The 26,873-nt window shown below is 37.3% G+C and overlaps 3 protein-coding genes across 4 annotated transcripts; 2 read left to right on the top strand and 1 right to left on the bottom strand.

The window, feature by feature from the left end:
* Positions 1 to 331: 331 nt before the first annotated feature.
* Positions 332 to 4,114, bottom strand: LOC136677146 (myelin and lymphocyte protein-like). Its single transcript, XM_066654578.1, has 4 exons — positions 3,978 to 4,114; positions 2,912 to 3,079; positions 2,523 to 2,642; positions 332 to 1,952 (listed from the first exon to the last, which is right to left on the bottom strand). The coding sequence occupies exons 1-4, from the start codon at positions 4,059 to 4,061 to the stop codon at positions 1,878 to 1,880; spliced, it is 447 nt and encodes a 148-aa protein (XP_066510675.1). The 5' UTR covers positions 4,062 to 4,114; the 3' UTR covers positions 332 to 1,877.
* Positions 4,115 to 10,642: 6,528 nt separating this feature from the next.
* Positions 10,643 to 15,230, top strand: LOC136676854 (post-GPI attachment to proteins factor 4-like). 2 transcript variants are annotated; one of them, XM_066654120.1, is made up of 2 exons: positions 10,643 to 10,686; positions 11,281 to 15,230. In XM_066654120.1, the coding sequence occupies exon 2, from the start codon at positions 11,593 to 11,595 to the stop codon at positions 12,772 to 12,774; it is 1,182 nt and encodes a 393-aa protein (XP_066510217.1). In that variant the 5' UTR covers positions 10,643 to 10,686; positions 11,281 to 11,592; the 3' UTR covers positions 12,775 to 15,230. The 2 variants fall into 2 exon arrangements, with proteins under 2 accessions (XP_066510217.1, XP_066510218.1); XM_066654121.1 differs by lacking the exon at positions 10,643 to 10,686 and adding an exon at positions 10,868 to 10,986.
* Positions 15,231 to 15,572: 342 nt separating this feature from the next.
* Positions 15,573 to 26,620, top strand: LOC136676810 (two pore calcium channel protein 1-like). Its single transcript, XM_066654042.1, has 19 exons — positions 15,573 to 15,832; positions 17,108 to 17,190; positions 17,607 to 17,721; positions 18,071 to 18,199; positions 19,042 to 19,158; positions 21,142 to 21,260; positions 21,455 to 21,556; positions 21,677 to 21,803; positions 21,957 to 22,197; positions 22,528 to 22,672; positions 23,296 to 23,481; positions 23,579 to 23,643; positions 23,906 to 23,993; positions 24,090 to 24,159; positions 24,482 to 24,701; positions 24,979 to 25,069; positions 25,282 to 25,395; positions 25,570 to 25,682; positions 26,167 to 26,620. The coding sequence occupies exons 1-19, from the start codon at positions 15,731 to 15,733 to the stop codon at positions 26,286 to 26,288; spliced, it is 2,349 nt and encodes a 782-aa protein (XP_066510139.1). The 5' UTR covers positions 15,573 to 15,730; the 3' UTR covers positions 26,289 to 26,620.
* The last annotated feature ends 253 nt before the right edge of the window (positions 26,621 to 26,873 follow it).

The following is a 26,873-nucleotide window of genomic DNA, read 5'->3' as shown; positions in this document are numbered from 1 at the left end:
ACTCGTTTGTAACTGGAGTTGTTTGGTTTGTAGCACTTTCGGTAATGCAGTTCTGTCTCCCAAATTTGGAGACATTTCTACTTTGAGTGATCAGAAACAGCAAAAATAAGTCACATATATAGCAAGAAAGTAGCAATCCTAATTTTGGTTTGTGCTTTTCAATGTTTGCAGTTATGTAAAACAACTCTAGATGCCCATAAGCAGAGAGAAAGAGAAACTAGCATACCAGAATATTTTATCATTCATTTACAGACACTAGGGTTTTGTAAACACATTAGACCTGTTTTGAGAACACAAACAAACTAGAGCTAACAAAAGGTGAGGAAACATCTGAATTTTACAAAATGTTTATTTTTATTACAATCATGAACATTGCATTCAAGTAAGAATAAGACATAGCTGACTTCAGTCTAATAGCCCAGGGGTGAGGAGTGAGAAGCAGACAATTCTTTTTTTTTAACCATTTTGGCTCTCATTTTGGCCATTTTGGTTCTCTTTCTTCTCTGTTTTGTTTCAAAATATATAATGAGTACTTATTAACAATAACTAATTATTAATAATTTACTTACAAATTATTATCTCAGCCTTTTTGTTTTACTCCTTTTAATCTTGTCTTGGTGCTTGCAAATAAACATTGTTCCAGTGCTGTGATTGGAGCTGTTCAGTCAAGGAGACAGTATAGTTCAACTCTGCACACTAATCAACAAGGACCAAAAAATTAAAACAGCAAAAATAAAAAATAAAATAATAATAATAATAATAATAAAAAAACAGTGTGTTATATCTCATGACTTATTTCTTTATATTTTGTGGGTTGGAAGGCACAACAGATCTACAAGTAAACGTGCTAATGCATTAATTATATAGAATTTTATAAATGCATAAATGTTATACGGCTTCTTTAAAAGGTGTGTGTGTGTGTGTTTGTGAGTGTGTGAAGGAGAGAGTGTGAGAGAGAGAGATGTAGGACTCCACCCAAAAGTACATTTCACAACTTTTAACTGATCAGAGAGACAAAGGAATCTAATTCTCACACACGCACACCTGAGAAGTGTGAACTGACCTCCCAGCTTTGTAGTGTTTTGTGTTCTTTGTGCAGATACACTTTGAATTCCTAACTCTGCCCAACATAGAACATTCATGAACTTTTACACACACAAACACAGAGAGAGAGAGAGAGAGAGAGAGAGGGAGAAAAATTTGGGCCATTACATGACTTTTATACTATTTTGTGGAGATTTACATTTTTACATTTATTTTATCCATAACTGGCTTAAACCTAATCCTTACCCAAATCTTAAAACCTGTTTTCATATTAAAATGTAATTTTTCACATTGCCCACACAGAAAAGAAGTCCAGGCAATGTGAATGTGTAAACAGGATTTGTTTTCCACAGTGTGATATAATCCTGGAACACACATACACTGCACAGCTGATCAGATTAAAGTTATAAAACGTTCAACAAAATGCTTTCTCATTCACTTCCTTTAATTTATTATAGCATTTTTTCGAATGGTAATTTGCAAGTTAATTCCCAATTTACAGCGGAACCGTAGAATAAAATGATCAGATTAGAGAGCCTATATAATTAATGTATGTAATTGTATCTTTGAGACATATCATATACAGCTCAGTGCTGTATGCTGCACTCTTGCAAAAAACAGTTAAGGGTGAATCACATTTTATAAAAAGTTTGGGCTGATGTTAATCTATCATTAAAGATGAAATGGAGTCTAACTCTCTCTCAGTGAACAAGTAAATATATGAATAAAATGGATAAATAGCTAAGGATATTCACAGATAAAAACTATGTTAGAGACATAAAGGTTATAGACATTGATACAAAACAGTCATATGCATGTAGTTCTGCTCAGATTTAAAACGATTTCCAACGAATAGCGGAGAAAATTGTGTGAAGCACATACAGCACAAGTGCCACATAGGAAAAGACCTAGAGAGAGAGAGAGAGAGAAAGAGAGAAATTTTAATGTGAATCTCAGGGGTTTTTTTTAATTAATTTATTAGATTATTAGCTAGCTGTAAGGATATACTTGAAATTTTAAACTTGGTAGATTTGTTATGATCTTATCTTAAAGGAAAGGAGCAACCAGTCATTTCAGAGTTGTGAAATGGCCACTACTTGCACATATTGGCCTGGCTGTAAAAGAGATTCTGTACTATAGCTATTTTTAACATGCCCAATCACATGTGGAGTACCTGCTCTAACTGGTTCATTCAAGAGTTACACAACAGGTTGATCCTTCACCTCTAATGAAGAATGTACATATTATAGAAACAATGTAAAAAACAATGATAAAGAATTTCTTTCATAAATATTGTTTGCTGCTTTATTCTGAATAGGCGGCTGATTGCTCCTTTGACAGTGGACCTAGTTCATTACTTCATAGCCTTTGAAAGGCTTGGGGAGGGGATGGTAATACTGGATACCATTGGTATAGTGTAGTGTATTTGGCTTCAATTAAATTTAATTTGTATTAATTCTCAGTAATGAGGTATTTACCACAGCTGCAATGTCCAGTTTGTAGCTGTAGCCATCAGCAGTAAGGTAGAGTGTTACATAGGCCAACAGCACAGCTGCACTCAGATACAGCACAGATGCTAGGAAATGATACCCCACATCCTTATCACACAAATAGAAACACAGTACACACTTAAATACAACAAGACACATATACAGTATATAAACATAAACACGTATATATACTAATAGTAGAATTATATACAGAAAATACAACCCTATATATTTATATATCCTATAAAATCCAGATTATGTGATGTGCAGTAATTTACAAACAAACAAAATTCAAAGTTTGAATCTGTGAAAGTATTATTGTTTGTTGTTGTGTATTTGGGGGAGGGGGGTATGAGTGAGAGAGAGAGAGGACATACAGCAGCTGCCCAGGATGCTCGATTGTTGTGTGATCCACAGGCGAAGAACATCATCCAGAGAAAAGTGACAATAAAGCAGAACAGGGACACTGCCATCACATATGATTGAGGATTGTGTGGGATAATATATGTGCAGGCCACTAGGATCCATACCAGCCCTCCAAATACCTACACACACACACACACACACATAGAAGAAAATGTTTTCATACACGTACATGCTGTATGCTGTTTGGTGTTTGCTATGTTATTGCTATGGTATCCCAGGTGGTTGCTCTGGTGTTACTAGTGTTGTCATTGCATTGCAGGTGGTTGCCTGGATTTTGCTAGATTGTTGGTATGGTATCCCATGGACCTTACATGGACTTGGTAATATATATGTATTGTTGTGATCTACGTTCTACAAATAATTTACCCATTCATTACCATGAAGGAAAAAAAAAATAATCAAAAAATCATCAAAATACAAAGTGTACAAAAAACTAGCTGTAAATAAAAATACAATATGGTGTTTAACACAACAAAAACAAGTTTGGCTAACCAAGCCTCACTGACATGACAACACTGTTCAGCTCTCTCTCTCTCTCTCTCTCTCTCTCTCTCTCTCTCACACACACACACACACACACACACACACACATACACACCCACATAACACATACACATATTTAGAGGCTGAGTTAAGTGTCAGGAGCATGTTGGACTGGTTTGGATGTTCAAATTTCACTTTAAATTATGTCTTTTCTCTGCTGATTACAGTTACCCAAAAAATAAACATTTCCGACATTTTACATACTGTACTCTCCCAAGAAAATATTTGGTTTGATGAGGAAAAACATTTATATTCCAGGGAGAATTATGATGTTTATATAAATCCTATTGATGCAGTCAACATGACACGTTCACACATTATACAGGATAACAAATTTAGAAACTATGACGAATGATGAAAAAGTAGATTAAAAAACTGAGAGTTTTGAGCTTTTGAGAAATATATGGAAAACAGAAAACAAACAGAACATCACAGACTTGTAACAAAATGCATAAAAAAGAGAGTGCTTCTCACCAGTTCAGGCAGATACAGGATGTCAGGTATAGAGCAGCAGATGGCCATTCCAGAAGGCAGGCGACCCATTGTCCCAGTGTCCATAGTGTGTTTCTAAGTGTGTGTCTGAGTGTGTGAGTATGAGAGCAACTGTGAAAACAGCTTCAAATGAAGAGGAGTATGTGGGAGAGAGTGTCTTTAAGAAGCAGAGTTTCTGAATACCTGTAAAACCAGATTCACCACAATGACAACATCTGTTTCTTGAACTAATCATGCTTCTCTCAGTGTTTTACATATAATTTATAATATTGTACACAGTCACATTCACTACTGATCAAAAAGACAAAAAAAAAAGATCAAATCTTACAATCATCACAGAGCTGTTCAATTCTGTCTCATTATAATGATTCTGGTAGTTCTCAGATCTAAGACTGTGGGATACTACAGTTCTTTCTGGCATGTTTAAGTTCAGAAGCTCTATGTCGTTTAAGGTGGAACAGTATGTTTTAGGAGAAATACAACCGTTTGGACTTGGCTAAGGTTTAACTTGTCTGTAGTTTTTATTCACTGTTTTTAATTACTACTGAAACCCATTTGTAGCTTGAGTTGTTTTGTTTTATAGCACTTTTGGTCTGTTTACTTTCTGAATTTAGAGTGGATTCCTTCCTAAATAATCTGAAACAGCAAAAATAAGTCAATATTACCTGTCATCTTAACTCTTTGTGGTTTTCTATGTTCGGAGGTCACTTTGCCATTTCTCTGCCATGAGCAGAGAGAGAGAGAGGAAACCTAGCATGTCTGATCAGGCCCATTTGTTTTTTTTTTTACCTGTTTACTGACACTAGGGTTTTTGAAACAGACTGGCATCTAGCAATGGTGAGGAAACATATTCTGAATTTTATATTAAAAAAATTAATACAGTTGTGAATGTCACTTTTAAGTCTTCAGTCCAGCCACTGAAGTTTTAACCAACAAAAGATGAGCTATGCTAAATGTACCTAGATGCAACAAGGAGAGCAATCTTGATTGCACAGATTTCCAAAGAATGTTTCATCCATCTATCTGTTTGTCTCTCGATATACTACATTTTAATAACTGTATAATGTGCTAATGACGGGCGGCACGGTGGCACAGCAGGTAGTGTCGCAGTCACACAGCTCCAGGGGCCTGGAGGTTGTGGGTTCAATTCCCGCTCTGGATGACTGTCTGTGAGGAGTTTGGTGTGTTCTCCCCGTGTCCGCGTGGGTTTCCTCCGGGTGCTCCGGTTTCCTCCCACAGTCCAAAAACACACATTGGCGACTCAAAAGTCCCCGTAGGTGTGAGTGAGTGTTAGTGAATGTGTGTGTGTGTGGGTCTGTGTTGCCCTGTGAAGAACTGGCGCCCCCTCCAGGGTGTATTCCCGCCTTGTGCCCAATGATTCCAGGTAGGCTCTGCACCCACCGCGACCCTGAACTGGATAAGCGATTACAGATAATGAATGAATAATGAATCTGCTAATTACAAAGTCTATATACTGCTTAATACTAAACTAATAACTGGACTCAAACATACAAGGGGAATATAAAATATTCATATATACACATCAGTTGGGACAGAGCAAATCACCTGAAGCTAATTCCCATAAAATTTCTGTTACAGGGAGGAGCTGGTAGTTTAAATGGAAACGGACCAGGCCTGATACTCCTGTTTCTCCATATGCCACACTCTGTCAATCCTCCTCTCCCCTTGGTTCCTCTGTAGAAAAACTCCATGTCCATCCACAACCCTGCCACCTCCCACTCTTCCATGACTGCTTTCTCCAGCTGAGTGAAAGGGGTCAACTTTCATGTGGGTCCCACTTTTGTGCCTACAGCATAGCAAACCAAAACTTCTCTCCAGTGTTCACTGAATTCACACTCCTGGCCCCAGCTCAGTTCTAGGTGTGGTACATTTGTGCAGAATAATCATATAATTTGAAAAATAGTGGTCATGGTAATGCCTGCATCTGCTTACATTCCCAGTCCCTAACTGGGGTAATGTTATTCACTGTATGTATTCCTGAACCTGTCATAAATTTGGAAAAAAAAATAACAACACAGAGGATTGAATGCAGTCCCAAATCACTCCTTACATGTTCTGTAGTGAAATGAGTTTTTTAACTAATGGCTTCTACAAATTAGTGTCTAATTTGAAGCAGTTATCAGGTGTAGAAAGAAGGGAACATCATGAGCCTCAGGCTTTGGATTTGATTTAAAGGGTTACTGAATTATGGCTTTGATTCATGTTTTGAGAAATAGTTGTTATGCACTTGTATTCTTCATGCAGGGCAACTTCATGAAGATAGAAGGAGAAACATATAAAAATCAGAAAGTAAAATTGTTAAGGAAAGAAAAAATCTTTCTTATTTCTTTAGCAGAAAGCTCACTTCATTGGATACATTTCATATTAAGGTGAGGACCCTATGCTGGTAACAGCCTTTATCTCAGAAAACATCATGTATATTATTTTGGTGAATTTTATGAAAGTTATCTCTTGTCAAATGAATGACATGAGCTGAATAAATCCACTTTGCCAGGATCATTAATAACCTATTTGAGATTTTAGTATGATACAAAGGTAAAATAATATGTAATATATAAAATATACTGTTTATATATAGATTCAATATACATTGACTGTTTATGACATTTCAATTACAGAAGTAGAGAGGATGGAAAGGGTTATGAATGAGGCTATAAGAAAGTGGTTAGGGGTGCCACAGTGTTTAAGTAGTGTGGCATGTTATTGGAGAGGGGTACTGGAGCTACCACTCACAAGTTTGGTTGAGGAATCTAAATGCGCAAAAGTGAGTCACGAGATGATTTTGTCAGGATTGAATGCATTGGTAAAATTGGATTGATGCAGTGGTAAAAGCAGCAGTCCCAGTCACAAAAGCAGGAAGGACGTGGAACCCACAAGTGTCAGTGCAGGTAGTCAGGAGCTTGTTAGAGTTAAGGGATGTGATTGGCCAAGTGCAATGTGGAAGAGCAGGCCTTGGGTCAAGTGATTCATGGAAAGCATTTAGTAAGGCCACATCACCAGAGAGAAGGCAAAAAGAAGGCATGGTGCGCAACAGCAGAGTCACAGGCAAAACAAGACCAGTGGCTTCGCTTGGAGAATCTAGAGAAGTGGAAAATCACTTGGCAAGAATTGTGAGTGATGGGGCAAGTTGTATTAAGTTTTTGCTTGGAGCAACTTAAGATGTCCTTCCAACTCCACAAAATATTGGACAGTGGGTAGATGAAGACCCTAGTTGTAGATTATGTACAGGGGTTGGCACTCTGAGGCATATTCTATCAGCTTGTAAGGTTAATTTGTCACAGGGGAGTTATACATGGAGACATAATCAGGTGCTAAGGGTTTTAGCATATTCGTTGGTTTAATGCTTTAACTGCATTCATGAGTGGTTGTAGTAATAGAATGATTAGGTTAAGGAAGAAGGTGAGGGAACGTGGGTGGCAGGCACATGTTAGACCGGTGGAGACAGGTGTTAGGGGATTTGTAGCCAAGACTGACACATCCCTGCTTATGCAGTTCAGCATCAGGGGCCAGCTGTGAAGGAGCTATCAGAAACAGTTGTCTATTCAGTGGTTCTGGATAAGGAGAACACAGACTAGTTTGGGAAATGCAGTGTAGAAATGCTGTTTTGGTGGTTGGTGATGTAGCACGTAAGATCATATGGAACTGGTGGCACTGAGCATGCATTAACGGTGCCAGTTGGGCTGGGTCCAGCCTTAGTCACCAGGGAGGCCAGTGTGGATTTACAGTTGTTGATACTTAAGGGTAAGGCAGCTTGGAGGTGGGTTAGTCTGGGATGCCAGACTTCAGCAAAACACTAAAAAGAGGAAGGGCCTACCTATTGACCCCTGTAAAGAGCTTATGATGCAGTGGGTGGTTTGGGTACTCAGGTGATGGGTTCAATGAGTGACCATAGATGTTAAGGGTAGCTTGTTCATAAACAGATCATAAACGGCCACAGCAACTTTAGGGTATAGCTGTAGGATTGGAACAATAGAAATTATCTGGCTGCCGGTAAGAACTGTGGGTAGGCCCTATGTGAAGCTCCAATGGATTGGCATAGGATATTTTACATTTTATCTTGTGTATGAGTATAATTTGTTGATTCCATTGGCTGCTCTGGTTCCGAGGGTGTAATTTTTGGCATGTTTGGCCCCCGACTGAATGACATTGCTGATGGCTACTGGTGAAAACTCAGGGCACATGATTTCAGCAGCCCCCAAAGTCCTAGAGATGAAATTGGGCATACGAAATCAACAAAATTTTAAAATAAAAAATTATTTTAGAATATGATACATTTTTGCTCTGTAACTAAATGTACATGTATGTGTGAATGTATATGTATGATTCATATAATGGCACATCTGAGCACGTTTGAGCTGCAATTAATCAATATTTTGATAACTATTAGTGTTTAATGTCAATTTCCTAAATGACATGTTTTCACTTAGATTGGTCTCCTGCAGTGTTTGCTAAATTGTATTGGGATAGTTGTTGAAATGACACACATACAGCCCCACCTAGGATATTCACCAGCCACCACTGGACTGGGTGTATCAGTATTAATGTCTTTTCTGTCAAAAAAAAAAAAAAAAGAAAAAGAAAAAAAAAAAAAACAACTAGGATTTGAAAATCTTAGATAATGTTCCAAAAAATCCAAAAAATCGGAATTTGAATCTGCTGCTCTTGGAGCACTACACTGAATCCACAAGAATGAATTTCAGTACCCTGCAGTTGCCTCCCACCATTTTAAAATTCTCAGTCTCACTTAAAACTCATGGTTTGAGCATTGTTTGCTTCCTGCCTAATTAATTTGCCACTTGTGTTATGTGTTCCTAATTTTCTTTAGTATAATAATACTTACATAGCATTTATATAGTCTTAGATATAGACTATATAGTCTTAAATACTACACAATTTTACAGGATTTGATTAGCTATATTGTGATTGGTTATTGGTTAGCTCCCTCTACAGATACAGAGTTAAAACTGTATTTCCAGAATAGTAACTATATAATAATAATAATAATAATAATAAGTTTTGTCATTTATGTCATATTAAAGACATTTTAAGGGGCAGGGAAGACAGCAAAAATACTACATCAAAATGTTTTAGGGAAAGAAATAGAATTACTGAGATTTGTGTGGTAGGGACTCTAATCTTTGAAGTGTGAAATGTAGAGAAACTTCTGGACACTGATAACAATGAGGTTAAATTTATATAAGGTTTTGTCAGTAACACGTGGCCATAGATAATGGCCACTAAATATATAGGAGTCTGTTCCACATCAGAATACCTCACACTCACATATTCTAGATAACAGTTCAGCAGACAATCATAGAGAGAGTGGTGGTTGACACATGTAATAAATCAATTCAGCTACTTTAATCTGCCCTCTTATTAGACACAGGATTTCAGAAACACTTCCCTAAACCATTGCCTGTGAACAGTTTTTTCACCACTTCCAAATTCAATTTAAAATGCAAAAAAAAAAATAATAATTGTGTATAAACAGGATACAGAAATGTTGTTGCATTCTCTGGGCTTGAGCAAACAAATTGGGAAAAGTGATCCGTGGTCCAACAAATAAAAATTTGAAATTCTTTTTGGAATTGCATCCTCTAGGCTCCGGTGTCGAACCGAGGAGGATGGGTTCCCCGCATGAGTCTTAGTTCCTTCCAAGGTTTCTTCCTCGTGTGCTAAGGGAGTTTTCTCCTTGCCACTGTTGCCCCTGGCTTGCTCATAGGAGGCTTGGACCTGGATCTCTGTAAAGCTGCTTTGTGACGACTTTTTGTTGTGAAAAGCACTATATAAATAAAATTTGATTGATTGATTGAATAAGGACTGGGGCAATCTGGTTTTTAATTCAGTAAGAATTGGTGCACATGGCCTGAGTGACTTACATATCTGTGAAAGCACCATTGATGAATGATGACAGATAAATGGATGAAGGCCAGTTTATTCTGCATGTATTGCAACAGCATGACTCCTAAATAAAAGAGTCCATGTGCTAAATGAGTCCAGACTTCACTTTCAAAACAATAGCAATTGGTATCCTCAGTTCCCAAAAGTTTACAGTGTTTTTAAAACAAAAGGACTTTAAATCCAAAGTTTTGAGAATGTGTAACTGTGTTGGGTTGTTTCAATCATGTGTTAATATTAAACATAATTTTCTAAAGACAGTGTACATATGTATTGTTGTCTTTTTTGTATTTTTGTATTGTTGACTGAACAAAATAAAGATTGCTTTCTGCTTCAAACACACAATTTTGCCCTCCAAATCTATTTAATAATATTTTAAACACAGTTAATTATAACTATAATTTTATGAGGAAAAAAAAAACTATCAAAGCATTCAGAGATGTATTGATGACTGAATGTTTATACAACTCTGCTCTCCACAGCTGCAGCAGCACTGCACGGACGGACTAGTTTTAAGGTGGAAAAAGGTGCATTTCTCTCCCCTGCCGGTTGAGCTGCTATTTTTTTATTTCTATTGAAGTTAGTGAAAACTTCAAAATGTGAAAAAATATATTTGAAATATTGGTCCTGCAGCGCTATCTGCTGTCTGCAAAGAGCATGTAGGTAAAGTCCATGTCCGCTACACGGCTATATAAGGTAAAGTGGGCGGGGCTTGGTCTCAGTTATGTGGATGAAGGCGGTTATGGCGGAACTGAAACCGAGTGGAGAGTCGGTGAGAAAAACACACTTTTACTGAAGCACATTTCAGACACGATTCTCCTTATTCTGTCTACAGGGTTCTCCTAGAGGTCTACATCCTCTTAGGTTTAGTTTCCGTGTCCTAGAGACCAGCTTTGCATGTTGCTTTTTCGCTAGAGTAAACTGAAGTTGGCTTCTGCCATGATTTTTCATTCCACCTTAAATGGTATAGCAGGCTTTTACGCATTTTCATATTAATTCACTTTAATGATCTGAAATATGCCAGAAATCTTTTAGCGTTGTATTAAGTCACTGTCTCTACATTCACAAACAGGTATGTTTACGTGTTTTGTCTCATTTGTTCACGTGCTTCAGCTTCACAGTTACACATATTGGATTAATAATAATGGTAATATAATATCGGAATACCAGTAATTTGGTTCTCTATACCACTGTAGTTGTACGACTATACCACTGGACGTTTACTGTATGATTTAGCTTAAGATGAGTTTATAAAAATGCTCAGTACTTGATAATACAGCAACATTGTTAATCCATAGTAACTACAAAGACTGGTAATTAGAGTTTATAAATTGTTTTGTTTTTGTTTGTTTGTTTGTTGATGCAGGTGAATAATGTGAGCTACTGATGGAAGAGGACAATGTCTGGAACATGCTCTGAATTGTAGATTAGAAAGTATACATTTTAGAAAATATATTCAGAAGTTGTGCCTTGATTCATTAATCAATCATGGAGAGTATGTATTGCAGATTACAGACTACCTTATAGGATGTGTCTCCATGCTTTGATGGAGCATGCTGAGGTAGTTTATAGAGGATAGATTATACAGGTTATATCTTGATGCGTTGATGGAACATGCTCTGGAACATGGATTGTAAATGATTGGTTATAGATTATAGATGACTGAAGTTGTGTCCTGATGCGTCGATGGATAGCATTTGTTCTGCACCAGTTCCGGTCTGGTTCTGTGTTCTGGGGTTCGGTTCTGTGTGTTCTCACATTCGGAGTTGTTCTCCCTCTGTGCTGTCATCGATGTGTGTATTCGTATTATTTCCTGCGGTCCATTTTCCTTGAGGATATGAGTGCTGTGGCTCTGAGGGACAGTCTCCTTCAAGGACAGGAGGCTTTGAGATACTGGCAGAGCTCAGCTACAGATAAATCTCCTAATAATGCCAGGGAATCAGTCATTAGTAGACCACACCTCCTGGTTACGGTGGTAACAGCCAAGAGAACAGATGGACGGGATTTCCACTACCTGCTTCAGGTAATGCGGCAACTTGAGGTCCTCCTCCAAGCATGTGACAACTGTGCTGAGGTGCTGGTGTGTGATGTGGAAAGTGAACCCTCAGGAAATGAGGATGCGGAACTTCTGAAAAAACATTTCAGAGTTGTCCACCACCCCCTAGAGGAAAGGAAGGTTCACAGCTACATTAACATGTTTGAGAAGGAAAAGAGGGATTATGTGTTCTGCCTCCGGAGAGGCTGGGAGCTGCTGAGGCCAAGGAATGTTGTGCTGCTGGAGGATGATGCTCTGCCCAGAAAGGACTTTTTCTCTGTGATTCAGGACCTGCTTTCTCGCCGTTTCTCTCTGAACTCTCTGTATGTGAAGCTCTATCATCCAGAGCGACTGCAGCGCTACTGGAACCCAGAGCCATACCGTCTCCTGGAATGGGTGGGGCTTGGTCTGGTGGGGGCCACAGTGCTGCTGCTCTTGTCTGTGGCTGTGTGGGGCCCCCGGACCCCATCATTCTCCACCCCACTTATGCTGTTTTTAGTGCTGTACGTAATGGCTGTGGCAGAGCTGATGGGGAGGCACTATCTTCTGGAGCTTCGCCGGGTTTCTCCCCAGCTTTATGCTGTTTCCCCAGCAACAGAGTGCTGCACCCCTGCCATGCTGTTCCCTGGTAATGCCTCAGTGCGTGTTGCCGCCCTACTGGACAGAGTGGAGTGTGTTAAAGGGCATGCCAAAGACATGGCCCTGTACCGGATTGCCCGGAACACCCCTGGAGAGAGAGCACACAGCATCGAGCCCAACCTCATTCAGCACATCGGAGCCTTTTCCTCAGTGAGACCTAACCCACCTAACCCGCAGCTCCTCTGATTTATTTTATTTTATTTTTTTATTTTTTTATTTACTCCTCAGAGACACTGCCTACACTCAGTGGAGTTTACTCAACCCAAGTGCTTTAATCATAGTATTTTGAGTTTGTTTTTGTCATTTGTTGAAGTGATTATGAGAACTGAAGAATGTGACATGCCCCCAGGGGCCAGTCTCACAAGGTAGTATTAGCTTTTTTGTCTAAACAAATAAACAATTGTATAAATAAACAATATTGTGATTCCAGTTAAAGGAACACTATTATATTTACCTTAAAATTACAGCTTCAAAATCACTGTGATTCTCTGCACTGAGCTGTAAAAGGGTGAATAGCGCCTCTGTTGTTGCTACTCTGGGTAACCTCTCCCTTGCCTTCCTCAGAACAGTGCTGTTAAATTGATTAACACTAGGGGGAGCCTCAGAAGCAAAAATAAAAATAATAACAATAAAAAATCCAATCAATCTTACATAGTGCTCCTTTAACTATGAGCAGACAATTTTATTTTAAAAATTATCATTAAGTGCAGGGCTTCTGCCCAGACAGGACTAAGCATCTGACCAGTCAAAATCACAGTACTTATCAGTCAAAGTGGCAATTCTATAGGAGGTGCACCTCTCTGGTTACATGTTTTGCAGCTGGCTAATAATTTGTTTTATTATACATATTAGATATGTGTTGTTTAGTGATTCAGGATTTAAACCAGTTGAGTGTAAATAATCCTCATCTAAATGATTAGGCGTGAAAATGCTTGTTATAGGGAATCATTAATCATGAGCTTTATAAGGGGATGACTAACACAAACTATGCAGCATCAGGTGAGCTATTGTCTCTGACTTTACATCGACAATGTAGACCAACAAGGTAGCAGGGTCTAATACTTTGGCCAGTGAGTGGGCAATTTAGCAGCACTGCCGTGTCTGATCTACTTGTATCAGCATGCCACTACCACTTCAATGTCAACGCAATAACGAGATAGATCCACCCATACTGTGTGATGGCCTGACCATTTGAAGGCTATGGTTAAAAAAGAAAAAGAGCTAAAAACGCAACAAATTGACTAGTTTCTGTAATTGTAGAATTAAAATGTAGTGGAAATTAAGCCATTTTAATGTTAGAGCTGGTTTGGTGTATACTAAATTTTACCAGATACAATTATGTTACTACATAAAGAATAGTTGAATAGTTCTGGGTCAGTTTCCAAAATAATTAAGTTTATTATGGCTCACAGAAAACAACTTGACATGCCTTTTCACTAGCTTCATTTGGACTTTTCAGTGGTTTTCCAGTTATCTATTCACTTTTGTTGGTGAATGCAACCAGACAACTGCCTCTAAGCTCCTCCCAGAAAGTAAAATAGTCTCCAAAGAAAACGTATTTAGTTTTGATTTGCATTATTCATCATTATTTTTATAAAGATCTCCATGCTATATTTGTGTTGTACACATATAAATTCATGGTTTCACCAGCTTTTCAAAGAAATCATACAGGAGTCTTCCTTTTGGTCTTTGTTTGATATTTAATAACACAGAGTAATGTTATAAGCATTTTATTTCAGTTTTTCTGTAAGGATCACAATTTCAAGCAGAATTTCTCCAGTAGCCAGATAACCTAAAAACCAGAGTTGAGGATTGTCCAAAAGAAATGTCCCTCAGCTATTTTCCTACTGGACAGGCACGACTTGGCTTAAGGTTAGCTGGAACAGCTAAGAAACCCTGCTTTGTGTATTACACCAGGGTGTGTGTATAGGTTAAATTACCGGATCAGGGAGTATTTAAAAAAACAAGATTTCTCCATTTAGTCAGCTAACTTAAGTCTCCAGTCAAGAGTGTCCAGTAGTAAAAGAGTTGAGGAACATTCCTATTGGACACACTGAGCTTACGTTATCTAGCGAACTGGAAAATTCTTATTTGTAGGACATCCCCCAATTAGAACCTAGTGACTTTGTTCAAATGTGGTTGGCTAATCAAGTTTGAGTAAATATGTCAGATGTTTTTTCACAGATAATCACTTTTTTTTTTTCTAATCTGTATTGTTGAACGATTTATTTATGAATCATGATTAACAGGAGCACAAAGAACCCGACAGACTCTAAAGTAAAAAAAAAAACATTAATGGATTTGCTGCCTTATTAAAATGTTATAAAGTAAACTGTGGCCTTAATGAATCTAGAATATAAATGATTAATGTAATTAGTGAACAGTGTGAGGGTCGGGTTTTCAAAAATTCCTGCTTATCTGATTTTAATCACTGGGGATGTGCATAAATAAATGCTTTTTTATCGTTTAATGTTTTTTATTTTAATTATATCAGCACCACCCTCACTGTTTCATACATTTGGATCAAATTTTATTATCTGAGAATCAATTCCCAAATGTTTTATTTTTTCACATTTATCCTTAAATCAACCAATTGTTTGTGTCTATATGCCTAAATAAAACACTACAAAAAGGGAAAAAAATGGTGTTTGTTTTTGTTGCTATTTGTAACTCTGCCTCCTGCTTTGTGATTGTCCATTATTGGGATTGGCTACTTGTGTTTGTTGTAATTTACCAGTAATGTCTATGTGTCTATTGGTTGGATTGGTTGATGGTTCATTTACGCAACTTGTCAACGAAGTAGACAAGTCACAATTAACAAATCATACACAGGAGGTATAAACTACTAACCAGTTACAGCAAGGGACACAACAAACTACCAATCCCAACACAGGAGACAACAATACTAGGCAATCAGAGAATAACATAAACTAACCAATCACAGAACTGAGGGTGTATCCTGTCGGAAAATGGGTGGAAAACTAAAACTTTTCCGTTTGTTTGTGAGTCACATGACGTGGAACTGAAACAGAAATGCCGCACAGAGAGCGGATTTACCGCACATTTGCATTTTAATCCGAACTATTAAACTCCGGACTAAACTGGAAGTTAGAAAAGACAGAGAAGGAGCTGTAGAAGAAGAATGGATGTGAAGAATAATGAGTGTGGAACAGAGAGAAGTGATTCTGTCCAGGAGAAAAGGAGAGCAACAGAGGATGGAACTAAAGAGAACTGCAGCAGAGAAGTAAGCAGAACTTTAAATAACCGCGGTATAACTTTCTTTGAAAAAAGTCACCGAGATCAGTCGCCGTTAGACCAACACAAAAAGCTGGTTTCATCGTGGAATTCTACGTTCCACCTTAAATGGTGCAGCTGTTACATTGAGGCGCCTCAGATGTTGCATCAATTTTAACAGCTGCACCGTTTAAGGTGGAACGTAGAATTCGAAGGAGACGCTGACGAATGGGGAGGTTGTGGGGCATTTTTCGTACTTTTTCGGAGCTAGGATGTAATTAAAAGTGTAAAAGTCGGCTTTACAAAGTATGTTTTTTGAATAAACAAAAACATTAGAACCAACACATTAATTCAGTTAAATGTCAGAATAAACAGTATATTATTGCTGTCCAAATTTCAACCTTTTTAATTATACTTTTCTTAATCACTTAAACACAGGTATGTTGTGCATTGTATAAAACGTAATGATGCATGAATTAATAGAAATGATCCATGAATATTTATTTATTTATTTTACAGGGATGCTCTCTGTTAGATATCTGTAGATTATATTATCATATATATGACAATGTCAAAATATATCTTTAATATATGTTACTGTAATGCATAATTTGAAACTTATTTTTAAAATTTAAAAAATGACATTACATAATAGGCTATACGAAATAAATAAATGTATACTGCTCAGTAAATCTGAAACATTGATGGATGTTTACCAACTATAAAATTATAGTGATAGAGTCATAGACAGACTGTAAATATCATTTTACTACATTGATAATCTGTACTCCTAAAATTCCTGTCAGTAACGAAATTTAAGCAACGCATATGATGAACCTCAACATATCTAAAATAAATTTGTGTTACTAAATCAATTATATCTTACTACCTTTCTTGCCATGAATGTGGCCCTACATATGGTGTTAATTCTTGTATTTATAAAATATATATATATATATATATATATATATATATATATATATATATATATATATTCTTTATTTATTTATTTTATTTATTTATTTATTTTTTGCTTGTTTTTTTTCCACACAACTGCAATTTGCAGTTAACAAGTACATTTTAAAATGTTTTGAACTCTTATTGTGTATTAATTAAGCCAATGAACAAAACAATACCCAAACAATCTATAATTTATTTTCTTTTTGCAGTTCACTTCTCCTTTTTAAAGGATTGAAAAGCCCAGGAAATATCTCTACACTTATTTAAATTCAGAGTTAAGGGTTCACATTCATTATTATAAACGATGTTCTTTTGTGTTTGTTAGAGGTTTAATCTGGCTGCGGTGTATGTATCTGATGCTCAGTATAACAGAAACATCCCCTTTGACCCCTCACCACATGCTGTCAGGTACAAGTATTTATATTTAATGTTTATATTCATTTTATATATAGTATCATATGATTCATTTTGTGTAGATCTTCATCTCCCTAGTGTATATAATCATGATATACACTGATGAAACAAACATTAAGACCACTCACACAGAAAGTGAATAATGCCTTGCACTAAGCAGCAGGTGCCAATCAACATAATGTCACGCAGTTTAATGCCAAGTGTCAGCCAGAAGTTTTCTGGATTGATTGTGTTCCACAACTTCTGGGATAAGGTATAGTGGCGTTTGTGATCCAGAATCATCCAAAATCAGTACCTCACAAAAATTTATGGCGCTAAATGGGATACATTTTTCAGAAGAGTAAACTGTTATGGCTGGAATGAAACAGGAAAGAACAAGCTCATGATCATGTTTTTTGTGTGTCCTGTAGATTATATCTACTGTACAACCACAGTCTCCTGAGTGTGTTGGTGTACGTGTTTATAATTGTGGACCTGTGTTTGGCCCTGTTTGAGGAGCCAGCAGTCATTGTTCTGCCGCTATGGGTCAGTAATAACTTCACAAAATCATTTATATGTCTTTGGAAATTTAGTAATAATTTATTTATTTATTTACTACATCAAAAGATTATTTTGGTCAATCCTGTGCTATCTAGCCACAGCATGGATTGATATGGGAAAAACAATATCTATTAAATTCTGATAATTGTGTAGTTTTTCAAAGTTTTATTTATTTTTTTTTTTATTAAAGTGAACAGAAATATATTCTCCGTAGAGAATGATTTATACTCAGAAAATCAACAGAAGCATGTGCATTGAACGGGGGTGCACACACTCTACGTGGGTGATATTTATTTTGTAAAAACTTAAATTCTACCTCTTATTTTTTTCCCAGGCCACATCAGTGATGGAGGTGCTGTGTCTGTTAGCTTTCGCTGTGCGATTAGTGCATTATGCCAAAGTTATCCCTCGCAAAATATTTTTTAGAGATCCCAAAAACATCTGCATCATCGTCATCATCACGGTAACCATATTTCTATGACTCCTTCACTCATTCACTTATCCCTTCTTTCATTTTTCAGTGAATAAAATGAAGCTCAGAAATTAAATAGGATGTTTAAGAGCAGCTTAAAGTCAACATGCTCAGTGCCAAGAGTCCATCTGGGAGTATAAATCCTGCCATGGAAAAGTGAAACAATGTTCTGTCGAGTGATGGAGGTCCATCCAATTTTGGAATTTTTCTGATATTACTGGGTGAGTGTGTAATGCTCTGCAGTGGACTGGCACCCTGTCCAAGTTGTGTTCCTGCCTTGCACCCAGTGATTCTAACACGGATCAAGATGAATCGGTTACAGAAGATGAATGCATGAATTAAATTGGTATTTAGTATTGAAAATCATAAATCTAGGGCTAGTGAGAATGGGCGATTTCACGTTTCTTAAAGGAAGTCTCTATTCCTTGTTCAGAAGGAGTGTAGAGAGGAAGTGTGTGACAGTGTGTCACGCTTTCAAACTGAACTTTAATCTCAACTTTAACTACATCAGCACTTCTGCTCATAATCACTCAGGAAGCTCTCTCTATACACACAGTCTACGCATTTACACAAACACACCCACAGACATGCACTGTGGACACTTTTTCTAGTCTTTTAACTTCAATGTTGAATTTATTGCATCATAGATCCTGCACATTTACAAATATCTGACCATTGATTGTGGTTCAGTGTTGCTCAAAGGGAATGTAAAATATAAACTGTGATAATGTGCCCAATAAAGTGATAGTATATTTTAAACTTTAATGTACAGGTTTTTCAAAATATTTTAGTTTTATTCATGTCAGTAATATTTTCTATGTGTTTTTTCTCAGCTGTGTCTCTTTGATCTGATCATTTACGGTGCTCTGTATGCGTCTGGTCACTCGTCAGTCCGCTGGTCCAGAGTCTTACGCCCGCTGCTGTTGGTCAACGTCACAGAAGGACGGCAGGTAAACAGAAAATAAAAATAATTTTAACATAAATTCAGGTATCGTGACCCTGAAATGGAAAAGCGGAAAAGATGTATGTATGTATGTATAAGTTCAGGTTTTATTTACATATTTGGACCTGGAGGTTGTGGGTTCGATTCCCGCTCCGGGTGACTGTGAGAAGTTTGGTGTGTTTTCCCCGTGTCCATGTGGGTTTCCTCCGGGTGTTTCGGTTTCCTTCCACGGGCCAAAAACACACGTTGGTAGGTGAATTGGCGACTCAAAGGTGTCAGTAGGTGTGACTGTGTGTGTGTGTGTTGCCCTCTGAAGGACTGGCGCCCCCTCCAGGGTGTATTCCCGCCTTGTGCCCAATGATTCCAGGTAGGCTCTGGACCCACCGTGACCCTGAACTGGATAAGCGGTTACAGATTGTGAGTGAATGTGTGTATAATACATTTACATGCTACCTTTGGGTCTAATCTGCTACTACTACTGTTGTGACTGCTGCTACTTAACTGCTTTTCCAGAAAAGTAATTTAAACCCTGTATTTAAATGAAATTAGTACAAAGACAATATTTGAAATGTTGAAACCGAGACATTATAATCCTTTGAAAAATATTTGCATATTTTTTCAATTTGATGCTACAAAAAAACTAATTCCTTTCATTAGTGATATGACTGGGTTTACAAAAAGAGTCTCTCAGAGAGACAGAGTCTTTGACAAGTAAACATGGGGAGGGGTTCAACATTTTCTTTAAGACTGTCTGGGCAAGTAGTGCAGTAATTCAAGAATAACGTTTCACAACTTAAAATATTAAAGAACTTGGGGATTTCATCATCTACCATACATAGCATTATTACAAATTTCAGAGAATCCAAATAAACCTCTATATGCAGGGAACAAGACACCAAACCAATAATAGCTGACTGTGATCTTCAGGCTTGCAGATGGCACTAAATTAAAAACAGATGCATTTTTGTAGTGGAAATCACAGCATGCACTCAATAATAGTTCCTATAACCATTGTCTGTGAACACATATATAATGCACAGAAACAACCCATATATGAATAGAATCCAGAAACTCCTCCAACCTTTTTTTACCCAAGCTTATTTAAGATAGCCTGACCTGAAGTGGAAAAGTATCTTTCGTCTAACACATTAAAGTGTGAAATTCTTTTTGGAAATTATTTGCCATATGCGATATGCCACCTCCTCTGGGCTAAAGAGAAGAGTAACCATCTGGGTTGTTGTAATTGCAAAGCTCAAAATCCAGCATCCATTAGAGCACCATTAATGCTGAACAATATATATCAGTTTTGGAGCAACATGCTGCCATCCAAACAATGTCTTTTTCAGGGAAAGTGTTGTTACTTCAGAAAGAAAAAGCCAGCCCATGGTATGCGTGGATTACAACATCACTTCTGAGTATCTGGGTGTTAACTAGTCTAGACCTGTTGCCCACTGAACATGAGTACGTTATGAAATGAAAAACACAATAACAGGGACCCTAACCCAAGCAGCTGAAATCCTATAACCACCAAAGAATGGGAAAATGAGAGGCAATGCAAAACAGTGGTAAACATGCCCTTGTCCATATTTTTGCTGGCATTCAATTCAGAATTGGCATATTTTCAAAAGCCATAAACATTCTCGGTTTCAACATATAAAATATGTGTTTTTCATTTTTTTTTAAAAGTACAACTTAAGGGTGGCATGGGGTTGTGGGTGAGAGCACCGCTCCAGGTGGAGTTTGGTGTGTTCTCCCTGTGTCCATGTGGGTACTCCGGTTTCCTCTCATGGTAAAAAAAAAACACACACTGGAAGGTGGATTGGCTACTCTAAAATGTCCAAAGGTGTGAGAGTGTGTCTGGCGCCCCCTCCAGGGTGTGTTCCTGCCTTGCTAATAAGAACAGAGAGGTGTTTTTTTTTTTTTTCTATTTATTTCTTTTTTTTGTGCATATTATTCACTGCTGTGTGTACGTGTGTTTCTGTGTATGTAGTTGCGGAGGGCATTTAGAAGTATTAGGAACGCACTTCCTCAGATCCTGGTGGTGTTCTGTCTGTTTATCTTCAGTGTTCTCATCTTCTCTCTCATGGCCTTGAAGCTACTCGGAAAACGGTAAACATCACAACAAAACCCTTCATAGAAACTCCACAAAATCTCATACTATGTCAAGCATGTGCAAGAAGGATATAAAGCCCTCTAGTGTTTTCTGAAGTGATGGATCTCCATTCCAATAACTTTGAGATTACTTTTATTTTCAGATTCTAGCTTTTTCTTACTGTGATCCCTCCGTCTTCATTCTCTTGTAGAAACCTTAAAACTATTGATGGAGCATCATATTTTACAGACTATATGGAGATTATGTTTGAACTTTATGTTCTAGTGACAACAGCCAACAGCCCTGATGTCATGTGAGTGCTAAACCTATTAAAAGATTTTGAACTACTGTTAATGTGCTTAAAATGGTCATCTATTATTTCTGTTATTTACATTGATATGTGTGGTGACATATTGTCCTGTTTATCCTGAAGGATGCCAGCATATAACTACAGCTCCTACTTCGCTATTTTTTTCATCCTCTATATCGTCATCAACACCTACACTTTTATGTCTGTTTTCCTCGCTGTTGTTTACAATAACTACAAAAAATACCTGAAGGTATGGAACAACTTAATTATTCAGATGTAAAATATTAACTAAATTAGTGTTATTGGCTTGAATACATCATCAAATACAGTGACCAGTGAATGGAAGTAGAAGCTGTTAAAAAATGTGTTTAAATTAAGTGCATGCCTCTGTGTGTATCTTTAGGAGGAGGTGCGGCAGCTAGTGAAGGCCAAAAGGCAGAAGCTTTGTCGAGCATTCTCTCTTCTGCAGGAACCAGTAGAAGGACCACAGGGGGAGCAGGTGGGGGTTGAGGGTGTCAGTGGTGAGGGGGTGGTTAGTCAGAAGCGATGGACTGAGCTGGTGAAGCAGGTCCAACCCAACATTAGCACTGCACACAGGGAGCTGCTATGGAGCGTTCTGGACTACAGCAATAAAGGATATATAGGTCAGTCCCCCTTAACCTAGTTTCCTTTCTCCATCTGCATGAGAATGTCCAGGGTTTAATCTCAAAGTTAAAACATTGTATTTAGTCTCTCTTTTTATTAGATTCTTTCATAGTTAGTACCTTCATAAGGAGTGAGACTCTAACAGAAAGAGAGAGTGAGTGAGGAGAAACAGGTGTGGGAGAGATGGAGTTTCTTTTCTTCTATTTTTTATCTTTGTTTCCTGTTTTAAAGGGCAACAGGTGTTTGTGTGGTCATTAATGATGCAGCTGTAGATGTCTGCTTTTTGTTTTTCACTTTATTATAAGTTTTGTGTTTTCTGTGCTTTACAGGGAAGCAGGCATTTGTACAATTAGCTGATTTGTTGAATATCCAGGTGATTACACTGAAGTCCCGTCCCCATCCACTGCAGCTGTGGATTCCAAGTGTATATCAGTCTGGTATCAGTACTGTTATCCGCCGCATTGTCCAGCACAGGTAACACCTCACACAGGTGGAAAAAAAAGTGTGCCTACAACTTAGAAGTATTAGGAACTCATCAGATTGCCATGGCAACAACCTAGCTACACTCCTGGAACTTTCTAAAATACCACAGCAAATATGTAGGAACACCCTAGCAACTACTTGGAAAACCATAGCAATCACATCGCAACCTCATGGTTAGAGAAGCATACCACTGGTTCAATCCCCACGTCAGTAAGGAAAATTTGGGGGCTGTAGGAGTTAAAGAACAGCAGTGTCCTTCTCCCTCAATCCATGGCTGAGGTGCCCTTGAGCAACTCAAACCCAGCTGCTTCCCGGGCGGGGGGTGTGTGTGTGTGCGTTCACTGCCAAGGATGGTTTAAATGTGGACGACACAGTGATTAATTCATAACAGTTTACCATTCTGGATACTATACCAAGAAATGCACTTGTGTGTGTGAGTGTGTGTGTGTGTGTGTACTCAGTGTTTCAGGTATGTTTGTATGTATGTTTCAGAGTATAAGTCTATGCATGTTTCAGGGTCTTTGTGTATGAATGTGTTTAGAGGTGTTTATTCAGGTGTTTAGAGGTGTGTGTTTGTGTTTTAGAGTGTTTGCTAATTAGTTTCTTTGTTTCAGGATTTTTGTTTATGTGTATGATGCTATAATCCTCGTGAATGCTGTCTTTATTGGTCTGGATGAGGAAGATCCCCTGGTGTCAAACGCTGAGTGGGCATTCCTCACACTTTACTTGTTGGAGATTCTCCTAAAGCTCTACACATTTGAGCCCCGCGCCTTCTTTGCCAAACATCAATTCTGGAACTGGTAAGATTTATCAGGATGTAGAAATTTCTGTAACTGTTAATGTTTTGTGTTTTATGGAAGTGTGGTGCAAATTATTTGATCCTCGGTTACTCTACAGGTTTGATACCATAATCGTCATTTCTGCTCTTCTGGCAACTATCATAAATACAGCATTGAAGTCCTGTAAGTATATGCATGCTTCAATGCACACACTAAAACTAACACACATACAAAATGCTGTGCCCTACAGGCCACTCTTGGTACATGGAGGACATGTGATGAAAAATTAGTGGGCCACATTGGACTGCTAGATCCCCAAAATAAACACTAAAATGATAGACATGTGATGAAGCTAAAATGCACATGCTAAATGATACTTAATTGTGAGTTGCAGCAGTTAGCCAAGGAGCTAACATACCATTATTTTATGTTTGTTTACTCTCAGCTGGAGGATACACCAGTCGTCAGATTCTGGACATTGTTTTTATTCTGAGAGTGCTGAGACTAATCCGAGTGGTGGACACAATCCCCAGGTGTGTGTGTGTTTATAAATGTATTTAGTTATGTGTGTGTGTTGGAGTGTTTCTCTGTCAGTTTAACAAGTTTCAACACTGATCTATTTTTCTCAGTTTCCGTGCCATCATTAACACTTTGATAAAAATTGGTCCTCCCATGCTCACCTTCGGTCAGCTCATCCTGGTCAGTGCCCACTAAACTATTATGTTTACACAAATTTATTTACATTTATATATACTTCACCACGTTTTATCATTTTTGTATATGTTCATGTCATTTTATTTGCTTGTGCTTGAATTATTTCAGTGACATTTCAACTTAAACTCAGTACTGTCAGGATCTGATAGAAAACAAGCAGTAGTAAGGAAAAAATGACTTTATAGTAATAGCATGTCAGTTAAAATAGATTATTTGTAATTTTTTGGAACCTCAGTTTCAGTCTTTCTATCTGAAAGTGAGACTTTTGACCGTTTTCACAATTAATCCAGTGCCATGCTGCCCCCAGGTGGTGTACTACATCTTTGCAATGGTGGGGATGGAGCTATTTAAAGGAAAAGTGCGTTTTTTTGAGGCGGATTCCTCAGACCCGGAGCGGAAATACTGTGGAAATTCTCTGCTGAATGGATCAGCATTTGCTCGGAATAATTACTGTAAAAACAATTTTAATAATGTGGTGTCTTCATTTATTCTTCTGCTGGAGCTCACCGTAGTCAACCAATGGCATGATATCCTCCACATGTTGTTGTTGTTGTTAAATTAATTCAGAGATTCAGTGTAATCAAATTACCAGTGGCAGAACATCCTCATCCAGATTTTATTAAAATATTAGGACTATACTTCAGAGAATAGCTTAGTTTCACATAGTGGTTTCACTGATTAATTATATTAAGGGTAAAGGGGGAACTTTTCATTTAACACTAAATGCTAAAGTTTATATTTATTCAGTTAAGCCACTGGATAGTGAATTGAATGTTGTTGGTTATATACTTGACTCCTACTCACTGCTGGCAGGTGGATTTACAGCGGTCACTCATGTTTCTGCTCGCATTTTCTTTGTCCTTTTCCACATTGTGGTGGTCATCATCATCATTAAGTAAGAGTTTGTCTTATGCACGCAGAAGAAATGTACTTACATTTGAACATTAATCATTTATTCCATTTTTTTTCTTTATGCCATACCAGCTAAAATGAATGAATGTAAAATATATAAATATAAAAGGAACAAAAAATAACTAGGTAAAAAAAAAACAGTATAATACATATGATTTAGAACCCTTTAACTGACTAATGTTTTCTGATGTATAGTATTTTTGTGGCATTTATCCTGGAGGCATTTTTTGTTGAGTACATCGTAGAAAAGACAGACCTGCAGACATCTCTGGAGAAAAAGATTGAGGAGCTGAACCTGTGTGTTGAGCAGTAAGTTTCATATTATACCCCAGGGGTACTTATTTATAAAGCAGTAGGTGTCATGTTCATACAAAGAATTCTGGCTCCAAAATTGATGTCCCTATGGCAGAAATGAATGGACTATTTTAATATAACTGCTGCATTTTTTTTATGTATTTTTTGATTGCTTGTTTGTTTGTTCAGGGCTGATGCTGATGGGAACTTGGTGGATGAAATGGAGACTCCGGAGAATGATCTGGGTTCTGCTGATGGAGCAAAAGCCAAACCAACTCTGATGTTCAAAATCAGTTCCAAAAGTAACACACACACACACTCACACTCGCTCTATCTGTTTTGAAACAACACATTTTGTGGACACTCCTTTGCTGCTGTTTTAAGATGCACTTTTTGTAGGCACACTGTATAATTTATAGAAAAGCATTTATTGAAATGGGAAGCACTGGAGCAGATGCACATGAGCCTAAGGTTACTATGCTCCACACCAAATGTCATGGGATGAAGCACCCAGCATACTTTTGGGATGAATTGGAGTGGTGTTTGTATGATCCAGAACTAATCATCAGTTCCTAACCCAAATAATATTTATGTCTGAATGCTCTGAATGAAAAATTGCCCAGACATCTAGTGTAAAACCACATAAGATATTTTTACTTAAGTAAAAAGTAACAACCTGCTGATTTTAAAAACCTATTTAAAAAATAATGCTGTTTGTTTGTTTGTTTTTGTTTGTTTTTTCTTCTTCTCTTATTTTATGTTTGTATGTTGTGTGCGCTTTTTCAGGATATCGTACGATGGATGGTCTGCTTCAGAGAATGTTCGAAACTGAAACTGATCTTAGCTTGGACAACTTGAATGATGAAGAAATGGAAAACTTCTCTAACCCTTCCTTTACTCCTGCATAAACACAAACTATAAACACATACATTTTATACTCCCATATATATACAGTTTGTATAAAAATGTATAATACAGCAATTTTATAAATGAGAAGTATGCCAGAAGACACTGAAAAAATGTTTTTTGTAGCAATTAAATATCAGGTCAATTTTTTTTTTTTTTTTATGGCTTTTCCCTGCATTAAAAAGTCCTTACATTGTTTGTCCTCAAAAGACACACATTTTCTAGTTTTTTCGGATGTTTATAGTGATTTTTAAGAATATGCATGCTTCTAAAGTAAGCTACAGTACATACAACTATGTGTAGTTTTTTCTTTCTCCAGATAGATTTATTCAAATAGTCATAAAATTATTTATATATATATATATATATATATATATATATATATATATATATTATAAAATTATTTAAAAAAACAGGTTGTAATGTACAGAAACAGATAATCAGACAATCCCAATCTCTATAGAAAAGTAAATCTTTAACCAACAACACATATAACTACAGAATATTGTGTTACTGAGCTCATGGTTCCATAAAGAAAGCATTTGTTCTGTGGGATCAGTGTTTTCTTACTTTAGAAGCACACATTT

The sequence above is a fragment of the Hoplias malabaricus genome, chromosome X2 (genome assembly GCF_029633855.1).
Source record: "Hoplias malabaricus isolate fHopMal1 chromosome X2, fHopMal1.hap1, whole genome shotgun sequence".
NCBI lineage: Eukaryota > Metazoa > Chordata > Actinopteri > Characiformes > Erythrinidae > Hoplias > Hoplias malabaricus.
The sequence above is the reverse complement of the archived record's forward strand: the minus strand, read 5'-3'. Positions and strand labels throughout refer to the sequence as shown.

What these genes read in the sequence shown, in the direction of transcription:
- LOC136676854 (XM_066654120.1), top strand. Translation starts at nt 11,593, where the DNA reads ATGCGTCGATGGATAGCATTTGTTCTGCACCAGTTCCGGTCTGGTTCT.
- LOC136676810 (XM_066654042.1), top strand. Translation starts at nt 15,731, where the DNA reads ATGGATGTGAAGAATAATGAGTGTGGAACAGAGAGAAGTGATTCTGTC. An exon ending in CCCTCACCACATGCTGTCAG is followed by an intron (nt 17,191 to 17,606) that starts GTACAAGTATTT and finishes TGTGTCCTGTAG; the next exon opens with ATTATATCTACTGTACAACC. An exon ending in CGCCGCATTGTCCAGCACAG is followed by an intron (nt 22,673 to 23,295) that starts GTAACACCTCAC and finishes TCTTTGTTTCAG; the next exon opens with GATTTTTGTTTATGTGTATG.
- LOC136677146 (XM_066654578.1), bottom strand. Translation starts at nt 4,061, where the DNA reads ATGGACACTGGGACAATGGGTCGCCTGCCTTCTGGAATGGCCATCTGC. An exon ending in TCCTGTATCTGCCTGAACTG is followed by an intron (nt 3,080 to 3,977) that starts GTGAGAAGCACT and finishes GTGTGTGTGTAG; the next exon opens with GTATTTGGAGGGCTGGTATG. An exon ending in GAGCATCCTGGGCAGCTGCT is followed by an intron (nt 2,643 to 2,911) that starts GTATGTCCTCTC and finishes TTGTGTGATAAG; the next exon opens with GATGTGGGGTATCATTTCCT.